Source organism: Apium graveolens, chromosome 10, assembly GCF_009905375.1.
Source record: "Apium graveolens cultivar Ventura chromosome 10, ASM990537v1, whole genome shotgun sequence".
In the NCBI taxonomy this organism is placed as follows: domain Eukaryota; kingdom Viridiplantae; phylum Streptophyta; class Magnoliopsida; order Apiales; family Apiaceae; genus Apium; species Apium graveolens.
In genome coordinates, this window is record NC_133656.1 from 100,979,696 (window position 1) to 100,996,793 (window position 17,098).

The 17,098-nt window shown below is 35.1% G+C and overlaps 2 protein-coding genes across 2 annotated transcripts; both read right to left on the bottom strand.

The window, feature by feature from the left end:
• Window positions 1-1,122: 1,122 nt before the first annotated feature.
• On the bottom strand, window positions 1,123-3,566 carry LOC141688982 (putative flavin-containing monooxygenase 1). The gene is made up of 5 exons (XM_074493134.1): window positions 3,113-3,566; window positions 2,799-3,036; window positions 2,540-2,715; window positions 2,105-2,451; window positions 1,123-1,996 (listed from the first exon to the last, which is right to left on the bottom strand). The coding sequence occupies exons 1-5, from the start codon at window positions 3,548-3,550 to the stop codon at window positions 1,651-1,653; spliced, it is 1,545 nt and encodes a 514-aa protein (XP_074349235.1). The 5' UTR covers window positions 3,551-3,566; the 3' UTR covers window positions 1,123-1,650.
• A 2,114-nt stretch (window positions 3,567-5,680) lies between these two features.
• Window positions 5,681-9,098, bottom strand: LOC141689880 (isocitrate dehydrogenase [NAD] regulatory subunit 1, mitochondrial). Its single transcript, XM_074494384.1, has 4 exons — window positions 8,494-9,098; window positions 7,094-7,333; window positions 6,919-6,997; window positions 5,681-6,405 (listed from the first exon to the last, which is right to left on the bottom strand). The coding sequence occupies exons 1-4, from the start codon at window positions 8,995-8,997 to the stop codon at window positions 6,131-6,133; spliced, it is 1,098 nt and encodes a 365-aa protein (XP_074350485.1). The 5' UTR covers window positions 8,998-9,098; the 3' UTR covers window positions 5,681-6,130.
• Between the last annotated feature and the right edge of the window lie 8,000 nt (window positions 9,099-17,098).

Consider the following 17,098-nt stretch of genomic DNA (forward strand, 5'->3'; position numbering starts at 1 on the left):
GACGGATCCCATACTTATGTCCTAACAGATACTATTATTAATTTATATTATTATAATCTGTGCTGGATTTTATTAAAATATTTATGATGCACCCAAGTTTTAATGATAGATACTAACTTTTCTGATACTGTCTGCAGTCTGTACAGGATTTTTCTAAATGTGTTTATGATATACCCCAAAGTTTTAAGATGTTTATGTACATTTCATAAATCTATGAATATCTTTTAGAATAAGAGTGAACCGGAAAGATATTAGTAGATACCTTTTTCGTATATTTCAACTTTATTATTGTGTTCTTCAAATATTGGATTGCGTTTGGAAAATTGTTTAGTTGCTGTAGGCAGGGTTTTTGTAGAAAGTAAATATTAGAATTTAATTAGTTGCCAGTTAAATTGCATTTTAGTGAGGCCGCAGAGTATATTAGATTCTTGGAAGGTTCAGAAAGCATAATATATGCAAAACAAATGAAATAAACTATTGTTACACATGTACTCAGCGGCCGGCAAGGTGAGGCCTTGGGGGATTTGAGTAGAATAAGCATATCTTTACATCCAAGGAGTTGAATAAGTAACAATGGCAGTAGCTGTCTCCGACGAACCTTCTTTAACTGCTCCCTATTATTCTAAGACGTTTATAATTCATTTGCACTACCATTTTCTTGGTCCTCTCTAACATAATGTCTCCTGTCTTTGTCTTTGTCCTTGTATTTCAAAACCGCATGATCCACAAGTATTTCAAAGTTTACTTTGCGGAAAGGAAACGTGGTCTATTTCTTTTTCGGTAGACAATTAGGGACTAAGTGAGAAGCAACCAGTATATTTAGTTTGTTTAAATCTGCATATTAACTTGGCATAATTTGATGTTATCTTCATGATGTGTAACGTCGAGTATTTTATATGTTGTTTCTTTGTAGTGTACACAGAAGCTCTCTACATATTCTACTGTGTGTTTACAGCAGCAGGCAGTGGATGCCAAGTCTGTGGGTCTTTGGTTTTCATATCTCTATTGGTATTTGAGCTTTTTTAATTTTGAAAATCTCCATGCACATGGTATTTGTTTATATAATCAGATGTTATTATGTTATAGCCAATCAGGAATCTAGAGATAGCGTATGCTGTGTGATTGAATTGTGTATTTCCCTTGACTTTATTTATCTGTAGGTTGTCTAACAAAATGAGACTTGATTTTTGGTTACAAATGAACACGAGACACGTCTTCGATAGATACTAATACTTAATGGTACTCAAATCTACGTCTCCTATAGATAATTACTTCATAATTAGTACTACTGAATAGGATAGATGGTAACGGCATGGAACAGAATAAACCGATAACAGACTGAGCAGACTGTTAACATCAGGGGGACCAGACTGTTATCATTGCTACAGCTGATGCAGCTCTAAAGTTGTTGTAGCAGATGCACATGCATTCAAATCTATCTTCTAATAATTCAATCTAGCCCAGAGGCTTATTCCTCCAACAGAACAAGATTTAGTTGCTAGCACAATAGGTTTTGTTCATTAATCTGCAAACCTGCTGCACAAACTAGGATAATTGCAACACAGTGTGCAGGCATTTACTTATGAAACTTTTTAGTAAAACTTCAAAACAAATCGGAGCAAGCTAGCATATAATAGAACAGGATTTGCATCAGTAGGGCTGAACATAATCTGTCGGGCCATAAGGTTCAAATAGTTCAGCCAAAAATCCCTTTTTCCTTTTAGGAAACCATCCCATGTCTTTGCACAATTGATCATTGTACCATATCTGTAAGCCTCCGATGCACCATTTGTTGCAGTATTTACCAGAGTATTCCTTCATGAATTTATCCCATTTTTCTATGTCATCATCCATCTCTTTAATGCTTGGTAGATCGAATGTGCCATCAAGAAGTTCTGCTAGCCATCGGCAAGTCATCTCAGAGTTGTGTAGATTTGAAAAACTCTCTGAAAATCCAACTATAGCTAGTTGTGGGACTCGCGGGTGAATGCAGTTCCTGATTATGAAGGGAAAATATCAATAAATGTTAAACATGTTTTATTACAGTACCGAATAGTGATACAGCCTTCACGACTGATCTATATTCATGATTCAAATATCTCACCGATATAGCCCAGGTGCTGTGGTTATATCACGCTGGAATGTTGGGGACGCAAAAATGTCTTTCAGCTTTTCAAAATCCTTGAAGCCAGTAGCCAGTATGACCATGTCAACATCTGCAGATTCAACCTCACTATCAAACAAGATGCCGTTCTTGTTAAAACAGAATGCCTGGGACTTCTTAAGTTTTATGCTCCCCTTCTCAACCCGGTTGTAGAATTCCTCGGGCCAAATGATACTATTGCACGACATGATTCCCTCCCAGAACCTATGTTTTGGAACCATATCAAACTTACCTAGACTGTAATTGGAGATTATGTATATTTCGATAGATTTAGAAATTGCCCATCGCTGTTATATAGCAAAAATAGGTTCATATGTCAGGGTAGTTATAACTTTAATAATATTACTTTTAGATCTTTCTAAAATCGGTCCTTACCAGTGGGGTGAGAGTTGATGCCAGGAGAGAAAGTGCAAAACTTTCACCAGGCTTGTGAACCATCAACTCTGAAAAGCGATTACCGTATGGAAATGGTATAGAAATTCCCATCGGAAGGACGGATGGGATTCCCCAATGCTTAGTCCTGTACACCACTGTACATGGATGTTCCGTCCCTGAGAGTCAAACAACGGACAAATTAAGTAGGATAAGAACTAGGATTACCCAGATTTTATAGTTGTTTTGATGTGGTACTGACCATTTACAGTTGAACATTCCATTGCAATGTCCACTGCTGATTTCTGAAGCCCTACAACAGCAACTCTTTTTTCTTTTATCAAATTAACTGCGTCTGCGTGATCCATGGCTGCATAATCTGCAGAGTGCATCACCTTGCCATGAAACACATCAGGTCCCTTACCTTTTGGAAACTCAGGAATGTTGGGAAGGCTGCTAAATTTTCCAAAACAAAGAATCACAAAGCTGACTTGGTAAACCTGTATCGAGGAATCACTTAGAACAATAAACAGAGAGTAAACATAAATCTAGTGCCGGAGATTTTAAATCTTTTACCTCAGTTGAAAGCGCCTTCTGATCCTTCACAGTGACATGCCATTTCCCTTTACTGTTAAAAGGATCGCCTTTGCCACCCCAGAGTGACCATGCTCGCATTTCTTCATCTGATGGACCATTGTATCTGATGCTCACAACCTGACATCCAAAGCGTATGTGCTGCAACAAATCAAAATGATCGGCATAGGATTCGAGATACTGAAACACCTGGGCTTGTGGTGGGAATTCATCTTTTACTGAAGGTGGCCAAGGAAAATCGGAAAACTGAAAATATTTTTTAGGAGTCTGGAGTCTAGTAGTACTAATGGTCTTCCTCCAGACACCACCAACACTCGTCTCAGACTCGAACACAATAGGATTGAAACCCTTTGACTTGCAATACTTGCAGGCAGCTAGGCCGCTAATGCCTGCTCCTATGATGGCAACCTGTCTCTCCATTATAAGATGAACTTAGAATTAGTGCAGATGTACGTATATATAGAATTGGTTGATCCAGTTCCTGTGGGCGCAGTTATTAAGTAGATGTAGTTAATAATAGAATGGGGTCACATAACCTATATGCTTTCAAAGAAGTTGCCACTTGCCTCCATACATAATGATCCACAGAAGAAAGTTTCTGAAGCAGCTTGGAGCTTTGCCTGTGCAGTTGCGGTACATTTCCACTTATGATCTCTTGATCTACTGGTATCACTCTAATTCCCTATACGAGATGTCAAGGTTCGAATCTTGTCATAGATAAAATGGGTGCATTGGTAATGTGGTATTATAATAAAAACATGCAAATTCTAGTTGCAGTTAAACTACTTTAAATTTACTCGAGTCTTTAGTTGCCACTCACTCATGAATCATGAGACACTTCATTTCAGTATGTGACAAAACAGATATATTGTAGGAATAAGTGAAATTGTTTAATCTCTTCCAACTGTGCTCAACTCAAGTGTCTATCACCTCTTTTTTTTCCTGCCCTTTCCGCTGGCCGCTCCCCGAAGGGTGTTAACGAGTTAAACCTTTGGTTCAAACTCAAATAGTAAAATATTGAATTTTGGATCAATAATAATCGAGTTGAGTTCGAACTCGAATTTTCGGATCATTTACCGAGTCGAGTTAGAGTTTCAAATTGCTGGGTTAGTAAGATTCTCGAGTTTTAATGAGTATCTACTAATTATAATTTTTTTTAATTATAAATATTTGTTTATATAAATATTTTATATTTTATATATTTATTTAAATTGAACTCGAGCAGAATGAATCAAATTTCAAGTCAAGCTAACAGCATTTTATGGTTCGGAGGTGAGAAAATTAATGTGTCAACTCAGAGTAATGAATTACTCTTGCAAATTGCATCTTCCCTTCCCTTTAAATGCATGTTCTTGTTGGCTGAGTTTTGCTGTGGATATTAAATTTAAGAATGGACTCCTTCAAACTAGATTTACTTGAACAAATATGGGGTCTCCTTCAAATGTTTTGATATATTTCTGTCTGCTTAGTTGGTCACTTTTTTCTTCTTTCCTTTTTGCTAAGCTGGTTGGCCTGTATTGGAAAACGGTGGGTCATATTAAATGAGGAAACAGTGCAACTAACAGAGATTAAAGGGAAAATAAAACCTAAAACATATACTTTCTTTCAAGGGATTTGCAGTTAAAACTTATATAAAACGTATGGAATACACGCAATATCTCTTTTCAAGTGGAAACAGCTTATTTTACTAAATATAGGGCATATAAACTTAATTATTAAATAGAAAAACTTATATGATGTTATATGACAATTACTTTCAAATTCGTCCGTCTAGATTCTACTAACCTAGGCCTGTTAACCGGATCAGATTCGGATCAGATTCGTCTAATTTATATTCAAATTCATTTAAATTTATTGGATTCAGATCAGATCTGATCATAACCCGGATATTTTACATATCAATCCATATCCGCTTCATTCAATTTAATGAATAACGGATCAGATTTCGGATATCCATTAATTCATTTATATTTATTAATAATTTTTAGTAAATCAACACCCACCTTTATTTGACATGAACAACATTACAATCACTTCACCTGGAAAACTATATATTTAGTTTGATGCCCTTTTCTATATAATTAAAAAGAAAATACATGTACATAATTGGAAAAAACATGCACACATATCTGAGAGCATTAACTTCCCCATATTGCAGATAAATAAGATCACGTTATAAGTATTAGGTTTAGTGTTAGGCCCGTCAAGTGGCAACTACTTAGATACTTCGATGTTAGATTATATACTATTTATTATTAATATATTAGATTATGTTCTTATATTATATATTTATATATAATATATAATATTATATATAATATATAATATTATATATATAATTAAATGGATCGGGCATGGATAACCGGATCGGATCGACTTAAATTCATATTTATCCATTTATTATTCGCATCTTCCTTATCGGATCAGGTTGCGGATCGGATAATTTTCAAGCCGGTCCATATCCATATATCCATTAAAAAGGACCCGGATCGGTTCGATCCCCGCTCCATTGACGGGACTAGTACTAACCAAAGGAAGAAATTATAGCAATGACCTGGAATACAACAAAGTAAATAAAAATTTGATCATTGTGGCCAAATTGTCAACATAGCAAACCAACATCTGCTTAAATTGTAAAACTGTCTTGACATGCAACAAATATGTAAAGCAGGCAGTAACAATTGCATCCTAGTTACAAGATAATGGGATGACGTTTCTGCGTACTCAATGCTGTGACTGAATAAACTCAAGTGAATATTCTAATCATCGTTACAATTGATGCAGTTAAATTGTCACAGCAGGTGCACACATTCGAATTAGTCTTGTACAATTTCAATTTACCGGTACTTATTCAAAACCTTGATTTCCAATACAACTTGGATGTTTTCCTGCAAAACTCTTCTCTGTTCTGAGATGTTGTATACGAACGAAAATGAATATATATAGAAATAACAAAGGCCACTTAAATGATATCATGTACGATCGATTAGAAGGCGTGTGTCAGTCCAGCTTTGCAATAACGGCATCAACAACTTCTTGTGTGGTGCTGCTCCCTCCTAGATCTTTCGTCCTGTATTTTCCCTCTAAAATTACACTCTCCACTGCAGTCTCCAGTCGATCAGCAAATGAAGGAAACTGCAAATGTCTCAACATCATGGCTGAGGAGAGGAGCAAAGCCACTGGATTTGCTTTCTTTTGCTCTACCAACTCATTTTTCCCCACGTTTCCTGCTGAAGCTCCTTGTTCAAATATGGCATGATCAGCCCCCACGTTACCTGTTACATCAAGAGTCAAGTCAGCTTTAGTCATTTTGAAGTCAATAAGTATGAGCTAAAATACCGAATATTAAAGGATTTGAAAGAAATTGCTTGATTCAGAACCATCATTAAACGCCGGCGCATTAAATGGTTAGTTGTAATAGTAATTGTGATTAGAAGAACGGCACTCTAAAATCATGATAGATTTGGTGGAGAAGTAAAAGAAGATAAACCACTGTAAAAGAGCAAGAAATCAAAAGATTGATTTATATTTCTTTTATGTCACTAATTTAAAACCAAAAAAATGCAAGTTACTATGAAATTTGACAATATAGGGCAAGTAGATTATTAATAATTTTTCTTACTAGTAAAGTATATTAAATGAGCTGGCTCCTATCTAATGATGGATAGTGGATTACTACGAAGCTAATTCTTCTACACTAGTGGACTAATGTCGTGATAGGGCTTTACTACAGACATATATATTTAAGTCATATCACAACTATAAACTAATTAGTAAATTGTGGATACCTCCAGGCATAACACCAGTTCCCCCGGCGATACCGGCAGCTGTATTTGCCACTAGATTTCCATACAGATTAGGAGTGACCTACAAAACATAGATTAACCACCTTAACCTACATGTGATAATAATATGTAACATCAAAAAGGAAAATACTTAATAAAAATTGTTTCTGTCACATACCATAACATCAAATTGCTCAGGTTTTGAAACAAGTTGCATGCAGCAGTTGTCGACAATGATTTCATTGTACTTGATACCTGGATACTTGCTCGCAACCTCTCGGCAGGATTCTAAGAAAAGACCATCTGCAAGCTTCATGATGTTGGCTTTGTGCACTGCTGTCACCATCTTTCGGTTGTTGAGGTAAGCATACTCGAAGGCATATTTTGCTATGCGTTCTGAACAGAACTTTGTAATCACCTAGCATACTGGCTTAATGAGATAAAGATGATGGAACATACTTTCAAGCTCTTGGGAAAAAAATATATTGTATCACAATTATTTTCCAGATTACATTACAACTTAGACATGACCACAGTTGAAGAAAAGCATGGAAATATAGATCCAAAACCCTGAATCAGGAAACCTTGGGAAAGAAAGAGGAACTGAAAATATTTGAAATCTAAAATGCCCCAGATGCCAAACATAATAATACGAAAAGACACCAGTATGCTTCTAAAAATACAATGTGATTGATTTTGTGAAAACCATAAGAAAACAACTCTGCCACATCAATTAATACGTTTATCATTAGTTGAAGTATTACACATTGTGTGCATTGACGTTATAGCTATATGGCTTGCATTTTACGAAACTGCGAATTATCTTTTCTTAATTTCATTGTTCAAGGATGCAAACATTCAACATTTATCCAAGTCCGTTATACCGCAGTACATACATATATGTATATATATAGCAAAAATCTTCATTGCACAAAAAAATTAACACACAATTTTTGGGGGGAAACGACCTTAAATAGTGGGCAGCAGAGGATTGTCGATAAAATTGATAAATATTAATCCATAAGACTCTAAATATGTTTGATGTTGGAGGAAGGCACAAATAGGGGCATTTTCTATCAAACAAACAAGAGCATATGTAGCTACTAAATTTCCTATTGTACAGATAATATATAAATCATCATTTAGAAAAATAACAATTTAACTTGTACAACAATACAATCCCCACCACCTACGCAATCCTCAAAGTGCCGACCTAATACATCAGAAGCAAAATTATAATTAATTCTTCTACGGATGTAAAAAATAAAAGATAATTACGTGATCAAACTACAAAACACAAGTATTAAAGTGCCGAGATAATAAAATTCTTTTAGGGATGTGAAAAATAAAAGATTATTAGCTGATCAAACTACAAAACACTAGTACTAGCCTCCTTATAACACGAAAAAAACAAAAACCGAATCACCGGATGATAAGTAAAGTTAGAAACAAATGACAGAATACAACTTACAACAGCACATCAATCAATTCCATATATAACAACGAGGCACAAAACAAACTAATAACATATAGAATTCAAATTCAAAAATCCGATAAGGACGAGAGACAATAAGATACCTTGAGGCTTTCAACGACACCGGGAACAACCTCATGTTCAAGGCCGGCATACTCCCCTTCCGTATTCTCCCTAATGACAACAATATCCACATTATCATGCCTCGTAGGCAACCCAGGCAAATTGACACAATTCACAAGCGAAGCATACAAATCGAGGTCTTTACGCAGCTGCAAATTCAAGGAACTAACACCTCCACCCATAGGAGTCATCAATCCACCTTTCAAACAAACTTTATTCTTCTTAATTGACTCCATCACTTCTTGTGGGACCACTTTCATGTCGCCGTGGCACTCATCGAACTTTTCGAAGATCACCGGAGCATGCATAGCGTCCATCACTTGCTCAACGGCGCCGGTGACCAGAGGACCGATGCCGTCGCCGGGAATTAGGGTTACTGTGCGAGGAGCGCCGTCGCCGGGTCGGGGCATGTAGGTGACGGATCGGGTCGGGTTGAAGCGAGAAGAGAGGTGGCGGAGGATCGGAAGAGCTCGTCGAGATGCCATGGATCTGTTGAAAATTAGGGTTTTGAAAAATGTGAATGAAATGGAATAATAAGTCAGAAAAATCAAATAATAAGTTGCGTGTGTATTTGTAGCAACGAGGACTGTTCTGCGTGTGTATAATAAAGCAGCAAATAATAGAGCAGCAGCCAGCAGTGCGTCAAATATTTTATTTACGGAAAGTTTAATATTCGATATTTAAATAATTTTTTTAGTTTTAATATTAGTTTTAGAGTGCTTCAGTAAATGAATAAATTTTCGTTGTCTTCAGGGGAATTTTTAATATTTATTTGTTATTGATTCACTCCTTGCACATTTAAAATATCGATATTTATAATATTGCGATTTTTTTTATTTGTCCAGATGAAATATAAACGATCATTACGATAGATTGAAACTTTTTATGTATTTAACTTTTAGATTATAGAGCATATCCTCCGGTACTATTGGTTATAATTGTGTCTGCGAGTAATTATATTTTAATGAGATTAGTTATAATAGTTAGATATATATTTTAAAAATAAAAATAGTATATGTTAGGTAATGAATACAACACATGGGTGAATGTGTTTTAAATAATTTTAAGACTTTTTGAATGTTTGTTATTTGGTGAATAAAACAGATTAGAAATGCAGTTATATTATGTTAACTAAAATTAAACAATGCACACGATATTTCAAAACTCACTTAATTTTGTATTAAAATCAAGTTAGTGTTTTGCTACAAATCCTGGGTTCTTTGTAAATAAAGAACTCAGCTTCTTCCTTGAGAGAGTTACAAGAAAACTAGATCTGTTTGATACAATTTTAACAACAAATGACCAGTGTTTACTTTATAGATTAGGAAACACAGGTTTACACAGCATGCAATAGAATGTACTAAACCCTACTTTAAATTATCTCTAAAACTTTCTATTTCTGGCTTGGTGTATCTTTGCAAATCATGTGAATCTGTGACTTTCCTTTGCCAGTTAATCTTGACCTTTGATCGTGTACTCTTCAAGCTGTTTCTGTAGACTTTTCAATCTAAGTGATTAGATCGTTTGTTGATTGATAATCTTGAATATTTAACTTGTCTGCATTCTGTACTTGAGTTTCATATCGAGATCTCCAATTTGATCTATAGAAAACTGACATCTCGATAAGTATCATGACTTATCGAGATCTCTTAGTTCTCTATAAGTGTTTTGACTTGTCGAGATCTCCAAGTTCTCTTTAAGTAAATTTGGCTTGTCGAGGTCTCTGAGTTCTCGATAGGTACCTTTGACTTGTCGAGATCTCTGAGTTCTCTATAAGTGAACTTGGCTTGTCGAGGTCTCCAAATCTCTGCATGTAGAAATAACTTGTCGATATCTCTAATCTTTACATCTTCATTTTCCTTGTCGATATCTTTTAGTTCTTGATATGTAGAAATGACTTGTCGATATTGAAAGAGATATGTCCTAAGTTCAATCATGTATGAGGATTTTAAAATAACTTTTATGTAATCTGTTTTGATTTCATTGATATTAATAAAAGGCTTGTTTTGTTTTTATTGCGGGCTCTATCTATTTAAATGTTTAAATAAGATATACCACAGTTTAGAGTAAAGTTTTTTATGGATTGTGATGAGATCATAATAATGAGACCTAAAAGATGATAACTCTAAACTTAAATAGTTCCTGGTCGTAGGATTACTAACTGGTAATTAATAATCCGCAAAGATCGGTACATACTATGCTTGCTTCATTATGAAGGATGTCTGTTCTCATAGACATTTGTGTGGTGATACTATAGCTAGTATGTAGGTGCTTATTATAGAATAAGTTCACTGAACATCAGCAGTTGTTCACATAGTGATAGTTGTACAAGTATCCTTAGACTTGAGGTCATCATAGTCATCTTGTGTACACTGAACTATGCTTTGGTTTAGTTCTTAGTCTCAAGGGACAATTATAAGGGCTCTACTGGGTATAGGAATTTGTACACGAAGATAGTGTATGGTCAATAAAGGATCTACCCCTTCCAGTGTAGGAAGAGAATGTTCAATGCTGATCCACTTATGTTAGTTCAGGAATCTCTGGCCAGAGTGAATGAAATTAGAAAGGAGTTTCTAATTTACATTAAATAAAACTAAGCATAGTGAATGAGAAAGCAAGTGATTAAATAAGATAGGCATGACACAAGTTCCATGCCTTGTATTTAATTGTGACATTGCAGGGTAGAAGGAATTAATTATACGGTAATTACTCACTGAATAGGTTCTTGGTATTCTAAGCAGTGAATTCGTATTATCCGGATAGTCACGATATGCTGAGAAGTATCCATCACGATGTAGAATAAATATGATTAATTAATTAATCATATTTAATGAATTAGAGAATTTATATAAATAATGATAAAATAGTTTTATTATTATTTATTTCTACTACCGGCTTAATATTGAACCTACAGAGTCACACCATAAAAGAGAATGATTTAATGGTGGAGGAATTAATTAATAATGGCTGATAATTATTTATTTATGAAATAAATAATTAATTGGCAAATTTAATAATTGATTAAATGAGATTTAATTGATTATAAATTAATTAAGAAGAATTTATTTTTTGGAAATTAAATCAAGTGAGAGAATTATTTCTAAAGAGTTTAGAAAAAAGGATTAATAATTAAAAGGTGTTTTAATTATTAGTGAGAATAATAAAGGGTTAATAATAATAATATTTTATGGGAAATTTCAGCTGAAAATTTTGCCTATAAATATACTATTATAAACCCTATTTTTGCCTCAACCAAAAAGATTTACAAAACCCTAATTCTCTCCATCTCCTCCTCCTTCATTACATCGTTTTCTTGGTGGATATCGGTGGAGTGCTTCACACTTGAGGAGCAGCTGCTAAGGATCTTCGTTCATCATTTTTGGATCGCCATTAAAGAACTCCATCTTTCCATTAACGTAAAGCTTCTTAAGGTAAACATACTGAACTACGAATTAAATATTATTTTTCGCATGGATCCTGCGGAAGGTTTCGGTTTTTTTTAAGATTTAAATTTACATTTTCGCTGCGTTTATGTGCTAAAAACCCTTTAGATATCTCCAATCTTCATATATTCATTTGACTTGTCGATATCTCTAAGTCTTCTCGATAGATCAATTTGGACTTCTCGATAAGTCATTCTGGAGTTCTCGAATGATTTCTCTATATGACTTGATCTGTGACTAGTAGATATCTTGACTTAGAATATTTTTTCCAAAATAGAATTATTCAACTCCAAGTTTCTTCACAATTTCTATGAGCCATGATCTTCTTGATCTTCTTCCAGAGTTTATTCTTAGGCTTGAGACTGTTTATAGAAAAATACTCCAGTCTAATCTTTGACAATTTTACAGACCCAAATAATATAGTACAAAATACAACTTTTTTTATCGTAGTTAACCCGCAGCCGCTACCCTTCGGGTGCACACTGGGTAAACCCTACGGGCTCACACAATAGCTTGCAAACCACGTGAACCAAGGTAAACCGCATTAAGCGACATGCTCTGACTCAGGAGGCATAATCATAAATTCTCCTCATATGGGATTTGAACCTGTGACCAAGAGGATAGTTTTCCCATCTTTAACCAACTGAGCCAACCCTTGCGGGCAACAAATTTAGATTATCATACAACTAATTCTTAGGGCTGTCAATTTGACTTATTCTTGTTATGATACAAGCATGTCTTGCACAACAATCTCTCCTAATTTGTGAGAAGATTGCTTATCACAAATTCATGCCTGGTAACAAGACTAACCCCAAGTTACAATGGAATAATAAAGATTACATAAAAATTGTTAGAATTACAACTTTTATACATTAAGTGATTACATGAGTTTGATAAGTACATTCATTACATGAAATCCTCATAGCCTAGCTCTTTTCTAATAAGATCCTTAAAATTTAGTAGCACTTGAAGTTCTTCTATATTTCAGTACCTCTTAGAGCTTCCACAAGCTTGAGCCACTCATCCAATGAATAACCATTCATGTAACCAGCTCTAAATCTTGAGTATCTGCCAAATTTTATTTTCAGAAAGTGTTCATCCTTAGAAAGTATGTTCAACCCCTTTGCCTTGAGCTCATTTGATCTTTGTTCAAGCCATGCTAGTTCTTCTGCATACTTTCTATCTTTTTCTTCCTTTTCAGCCTTTGCTCTTACATTTCTTTCATCCCGCTCTCTTACCCATACACATAATACATCCTTCTAAGCTCTTGTTATATTGTCCTTATCGCTCATCAAGCTAATCACTCTTTTGAAATCTTGTGGTTGAAAGTGTATCCATTAGGTTACTTCCAATTAGAGTGAAGGTGTCATCATCATAATATATCCTGATTTCTGTATAAGATATAACCCATACTCTGAGTATTTCTTCAGCCAGCTGTTGAAAGTATTCTTCATCTGTGATGCACCAATTTAGTGGCAGAAAATCAGATTGATCATAACAGTTCTAGATAGCTCTTTCAGTAACTTGCAATTTCTTTGGTTTTCTTCCAACAGATTTGTAATGAGTTTTGACTGGTGGCTTGAATGAGGGTAGGTTTGTAATTTTCTTCAAGGTGGATTGGCTGGATGTGATTGGTATTTTGAGTAGGGTGTTTGCAGTTGGTTTGTACAAAAACTTGGGCTTTGAGATCAAGGATAGTTGAATGTTAGAGCTTATAGGTTTAGTGATTTGAGCAGGTTGGATTTGAATTGACTGGACATTTTTTTTTGATTCTGAACCATCCTCCTTCTTCTTTCATCACCTCTCTTCTTATTATCTCCCTTCTTCTCCCCTTGCTTCTTTTCTTTGCTACCATTTGCTCTAGAAGATTGACTTGGATTTGAGCTAGAAGGTTTTTGATCATCTTGTTTCTGCTCATCATCATTCTTGTCATCTTTTAAGTTGAATTGTGAATTTGGCAACATGGTATCCATATTTTGAAGATATCTTCCCAAGATTCTGATCATCTCCTCATCTTCAACTTTCTTGTTTTTTTGGACTTGAGATCAATTTCAAGAGACATTATCAATCTCACATTTCCTCTTACACAATTCTTTGGAACTGTGAAGATCTTGCATTTTCTAGATTGTGAACAGATGTAGGCCACCCCCTTACTTGAATGAAGATAAGCTTTAGGAAAAATAGTTATCTGAGTTTTCTTGAGTTCATTTAGCAGTTGGGTGTCCTCTGAAATTAGTGGATTAACTCTGTCAATAATTACATCCATCTCGGATGCCCTCATAGTTTGAAGATTTAAGAGAGACATCGGCAGACATCTGTCCAAGCCACAGCCATTTACATTTACAACAATTCTTTTCTCTAGAAAGTTATTAACTTTGACAATCACAACTCTGATAAAATTGATGTTGTTGGCCAATGCTCTTTTGTAGATGATGTAGTTGTTGTGAAGAGACACCCTTAAGACTGTTAGAAGTTCATTGAATTCTTGATCTTGATAAGGTCCTTTTGCAGCTTTTAGAAGTCTGTCTTTCTCAACATCTTTAGATAATTGAGCTTGTGAAGAGTTTTGACCAGTGTGAGTTGATGTCAATTTTCCAGTCTATTTAGATTTACGAACTTCCTTAGATTGTTGAATCCTAGCTTCTATCTCCCCCTTAGTCTTGTTGGCAGGCAGGAGTAGTGGAGTTGGAATTTCTGGCCTCACAGCTTCAGGAAGAGAAAGTAGAGGAACATTTAAGGCACCCATGATAGCTCCCAAATTTACTGAGTTTTACATCTGAAGGTGTTTATGAGAGTTCACCAGGGTCCTGATGTCATTTTGTTGACTCTGTACTAAAGAAGTGAGAGCTTGTACCTTAGCTGTGAGTGAATCATTTAAGGACTGTAGAGTTAAAACTTTCTATTAGAGAGATTGAAGTTGGAGATTTGATGGTGTTGATAATTGTGACTGAGAGCTTGAAGATACTGAAGTGCCAAAAGTGGCTTGCACAGCTTCCTTTATTCCTTCCATTAAAAGAGCTGGAGGCTCATATATGCTCTGATGAAGTTGATTCAACTTGAGTCTGGTGTCATTAGAATTTGTAATATGTTGTTGAACTACTCCATGCAGAGCCACAAAAGATTGTCTTAAATTTTTGACACTTGCAACCACTGTAGTTAGATCAAACCTTGCCATCTGTTCTGCAAAGGTCTTAAAATTTTGATTTGATCTCAACTTGTGAAGGGATAATTTCATCCATATTCTTCCTTACCATCTTTCTGTTTTTGTCTTGATGACCAGTCAAAGTCACTTGCAGTGCTTTACCAAATATGTGAAAAGCTTTGATTTGAGCCTTATAGACTTCATTGACTGCATCATACACTTCTTGTGGAGTGATGATATTGGCATTACTCCCCAAAATGGTAACATATTCCTCTCTGAATCTTACTAAACCTGATCCATCTCCAATGTGAAGTCTTTAGAAAGCCAAGCATCCACAGTGCCATTCTGCTCAGCTTCATTTACTATCTTCTGCTTTTGCTTCTCAACATCTTCATTATAAGTGATCAGAATTGTCTGACAATCTTGATTTGTCATATCTGTAGTGAGCAGATGTTGTGTGATGTTAGCAAGACCTGAAAGTTGATCAACCAGAAGGTCATCTACTATGGTTGGTTGGGATTGAGCATTTAGTAACCACTGTTGGAGTAGGTGAGATGGTTGTTGTGAAGGGCTGGATGTTAAATGAATGTATGTAGGTTGTGAAGTGGAAGGTACATATGTTGTTGTGAATATGTTGTGTACTTGATGATTACCTAAACAAAACATCTAAGTAAATTTTACTTAGTGAAATAATGTAGCACTCGACGGATAAAAATTATAGTCCCGACAGATAACTCGTTTTAGTTCCGACGGATGAGTAACTTATTATCCATTGAGTGAGTAGCTTATGTAATAATAAGTTTGTAGCACAGTGTTGTATGCACCTTTGTATAGAATCTGTAGTAGTATATAAGTCATGTTGACTTTAACTAGATATGCAGAATAGGTTGATTAACTGTACATAAGCAATGTCTTGTAATTCTGTATAAGTGAAATGAAGTCAAGTGCCAAAATAGCTATCAACGGATGCTTAACAAAGCTTCGACGGATGATCAAATGACTTTCAACGGATGTTTAAAATAGCAGTCGACGGATGATCAAGTAAGTCATCGACGGATGATATGAAAGTCGACGGATGATCATATCAAGATTCAAACATCAGTTGAATAGTGAAAGCTGACACACAGCCGTCGAGTTGGATACAAACACACTGTGGAAGCCCATTAACTGGGTAATAGAGGATGAAAAGCAGCAAAGATCAAGACTGTTAGATTTTATATTTATTCAGTTCTTTTGACTTTGTAATCTTGGTAATATATAAACCAAGAGAGTAGCAAATAGAAAAACAACTAAGAGAGCTAAGAAACAAACACAGAGAAATCTTTGTAAGCATTATCTTTAGCATTTCCTGTATTCTTAGTAGTTCTATTTTGTATAAGCAGCTGTGAGCATTTCTGCACACAGAGTCCTCTCGATATATTAAATATATCTCTGGTGGAATTGTTTAAATCCACCAGAAAGTTTTTAAAGACTCTTGTTTTTAATTACTCTTGTTTTGATTCATTAAAGTTTATATTCCGCATTGTGCTAATCAAAACAAATATATCTATAATCGAGTTGAACATTTTTATTTCAAGAAAAAGTTCAAGAATTCCATTCAACCCCCCTTCTGTAATTCTTGCTATATTGTTAAGGGACTAACAATTGGTATCAGAGCAGGCTCTTAATCTACAAAGAGTTTAAAGATCAAAACAATACAGCAAGATGAACAAGAAAGATGTTGGAGTCAAGATTCCTTTTCTTGATAAAGATAATTACCATCATTGGAAGGTAAAGATGCATCTTCATATGCTTTCTCAAGATGAGGCCTATGTGGACTGCATAGAAAGAGGCCCTCATGTTCCAATGAGAGCTGCAACAGGAAATGAACCATCTGTTCCAAAGACAAGGCATGAATGGTCTGAACCTGATCTTGAACAAGTCAGGAAAGATAAAAAGGCCATGAACATTCTGTTCAATGGTGTTGATGCAGATATGTTTGATAACATCATCAACTGCAAG

Coding starts and splice junctions, on each gene's coding strand:
- LOC141688982 (XM_074493134.1), bottom strand. CDS start 3,550: ATGGAGAGACAGGTTGCCATCATAGGAGCAGGCATTAGCGGCCTAGCT. Junction 3,037..3,112: donor AGAAGGCGCTTTCAACTGAG/GTAAAAGATTTA, acceptor TCCTCGATACAG/GTTTACCAAGTCAGCTTTGT. Junction 2,716..2,798: donor GGAATGTTCAACTGTAAATG/GTCAGTACCACA, acceptor TTTGACTCTCAG/GGACGGAACATCCATGTACA.
- LOC141689880 (XM_074494384.1), bottom strand. CDS start 8,997: ATGGCATCTCGACGAGCTCTTCCGATCCTCCGCCACCTCTCTTCTCGC. Junction 7,334..8,493: donor GTGTCGTTGAAAGCCTCAAG/GTATCTTATTGT, acceptor CCAGTATGCTAG/GTGATTACAAAGTTCTGTTC. Junction 6,406..6,918: donor AACTGGTGTTATGCCTGGAG/GTATCCACAATT, acceptor TTGATGTAACAG/GTAACGTGGGGGCTGATCAT.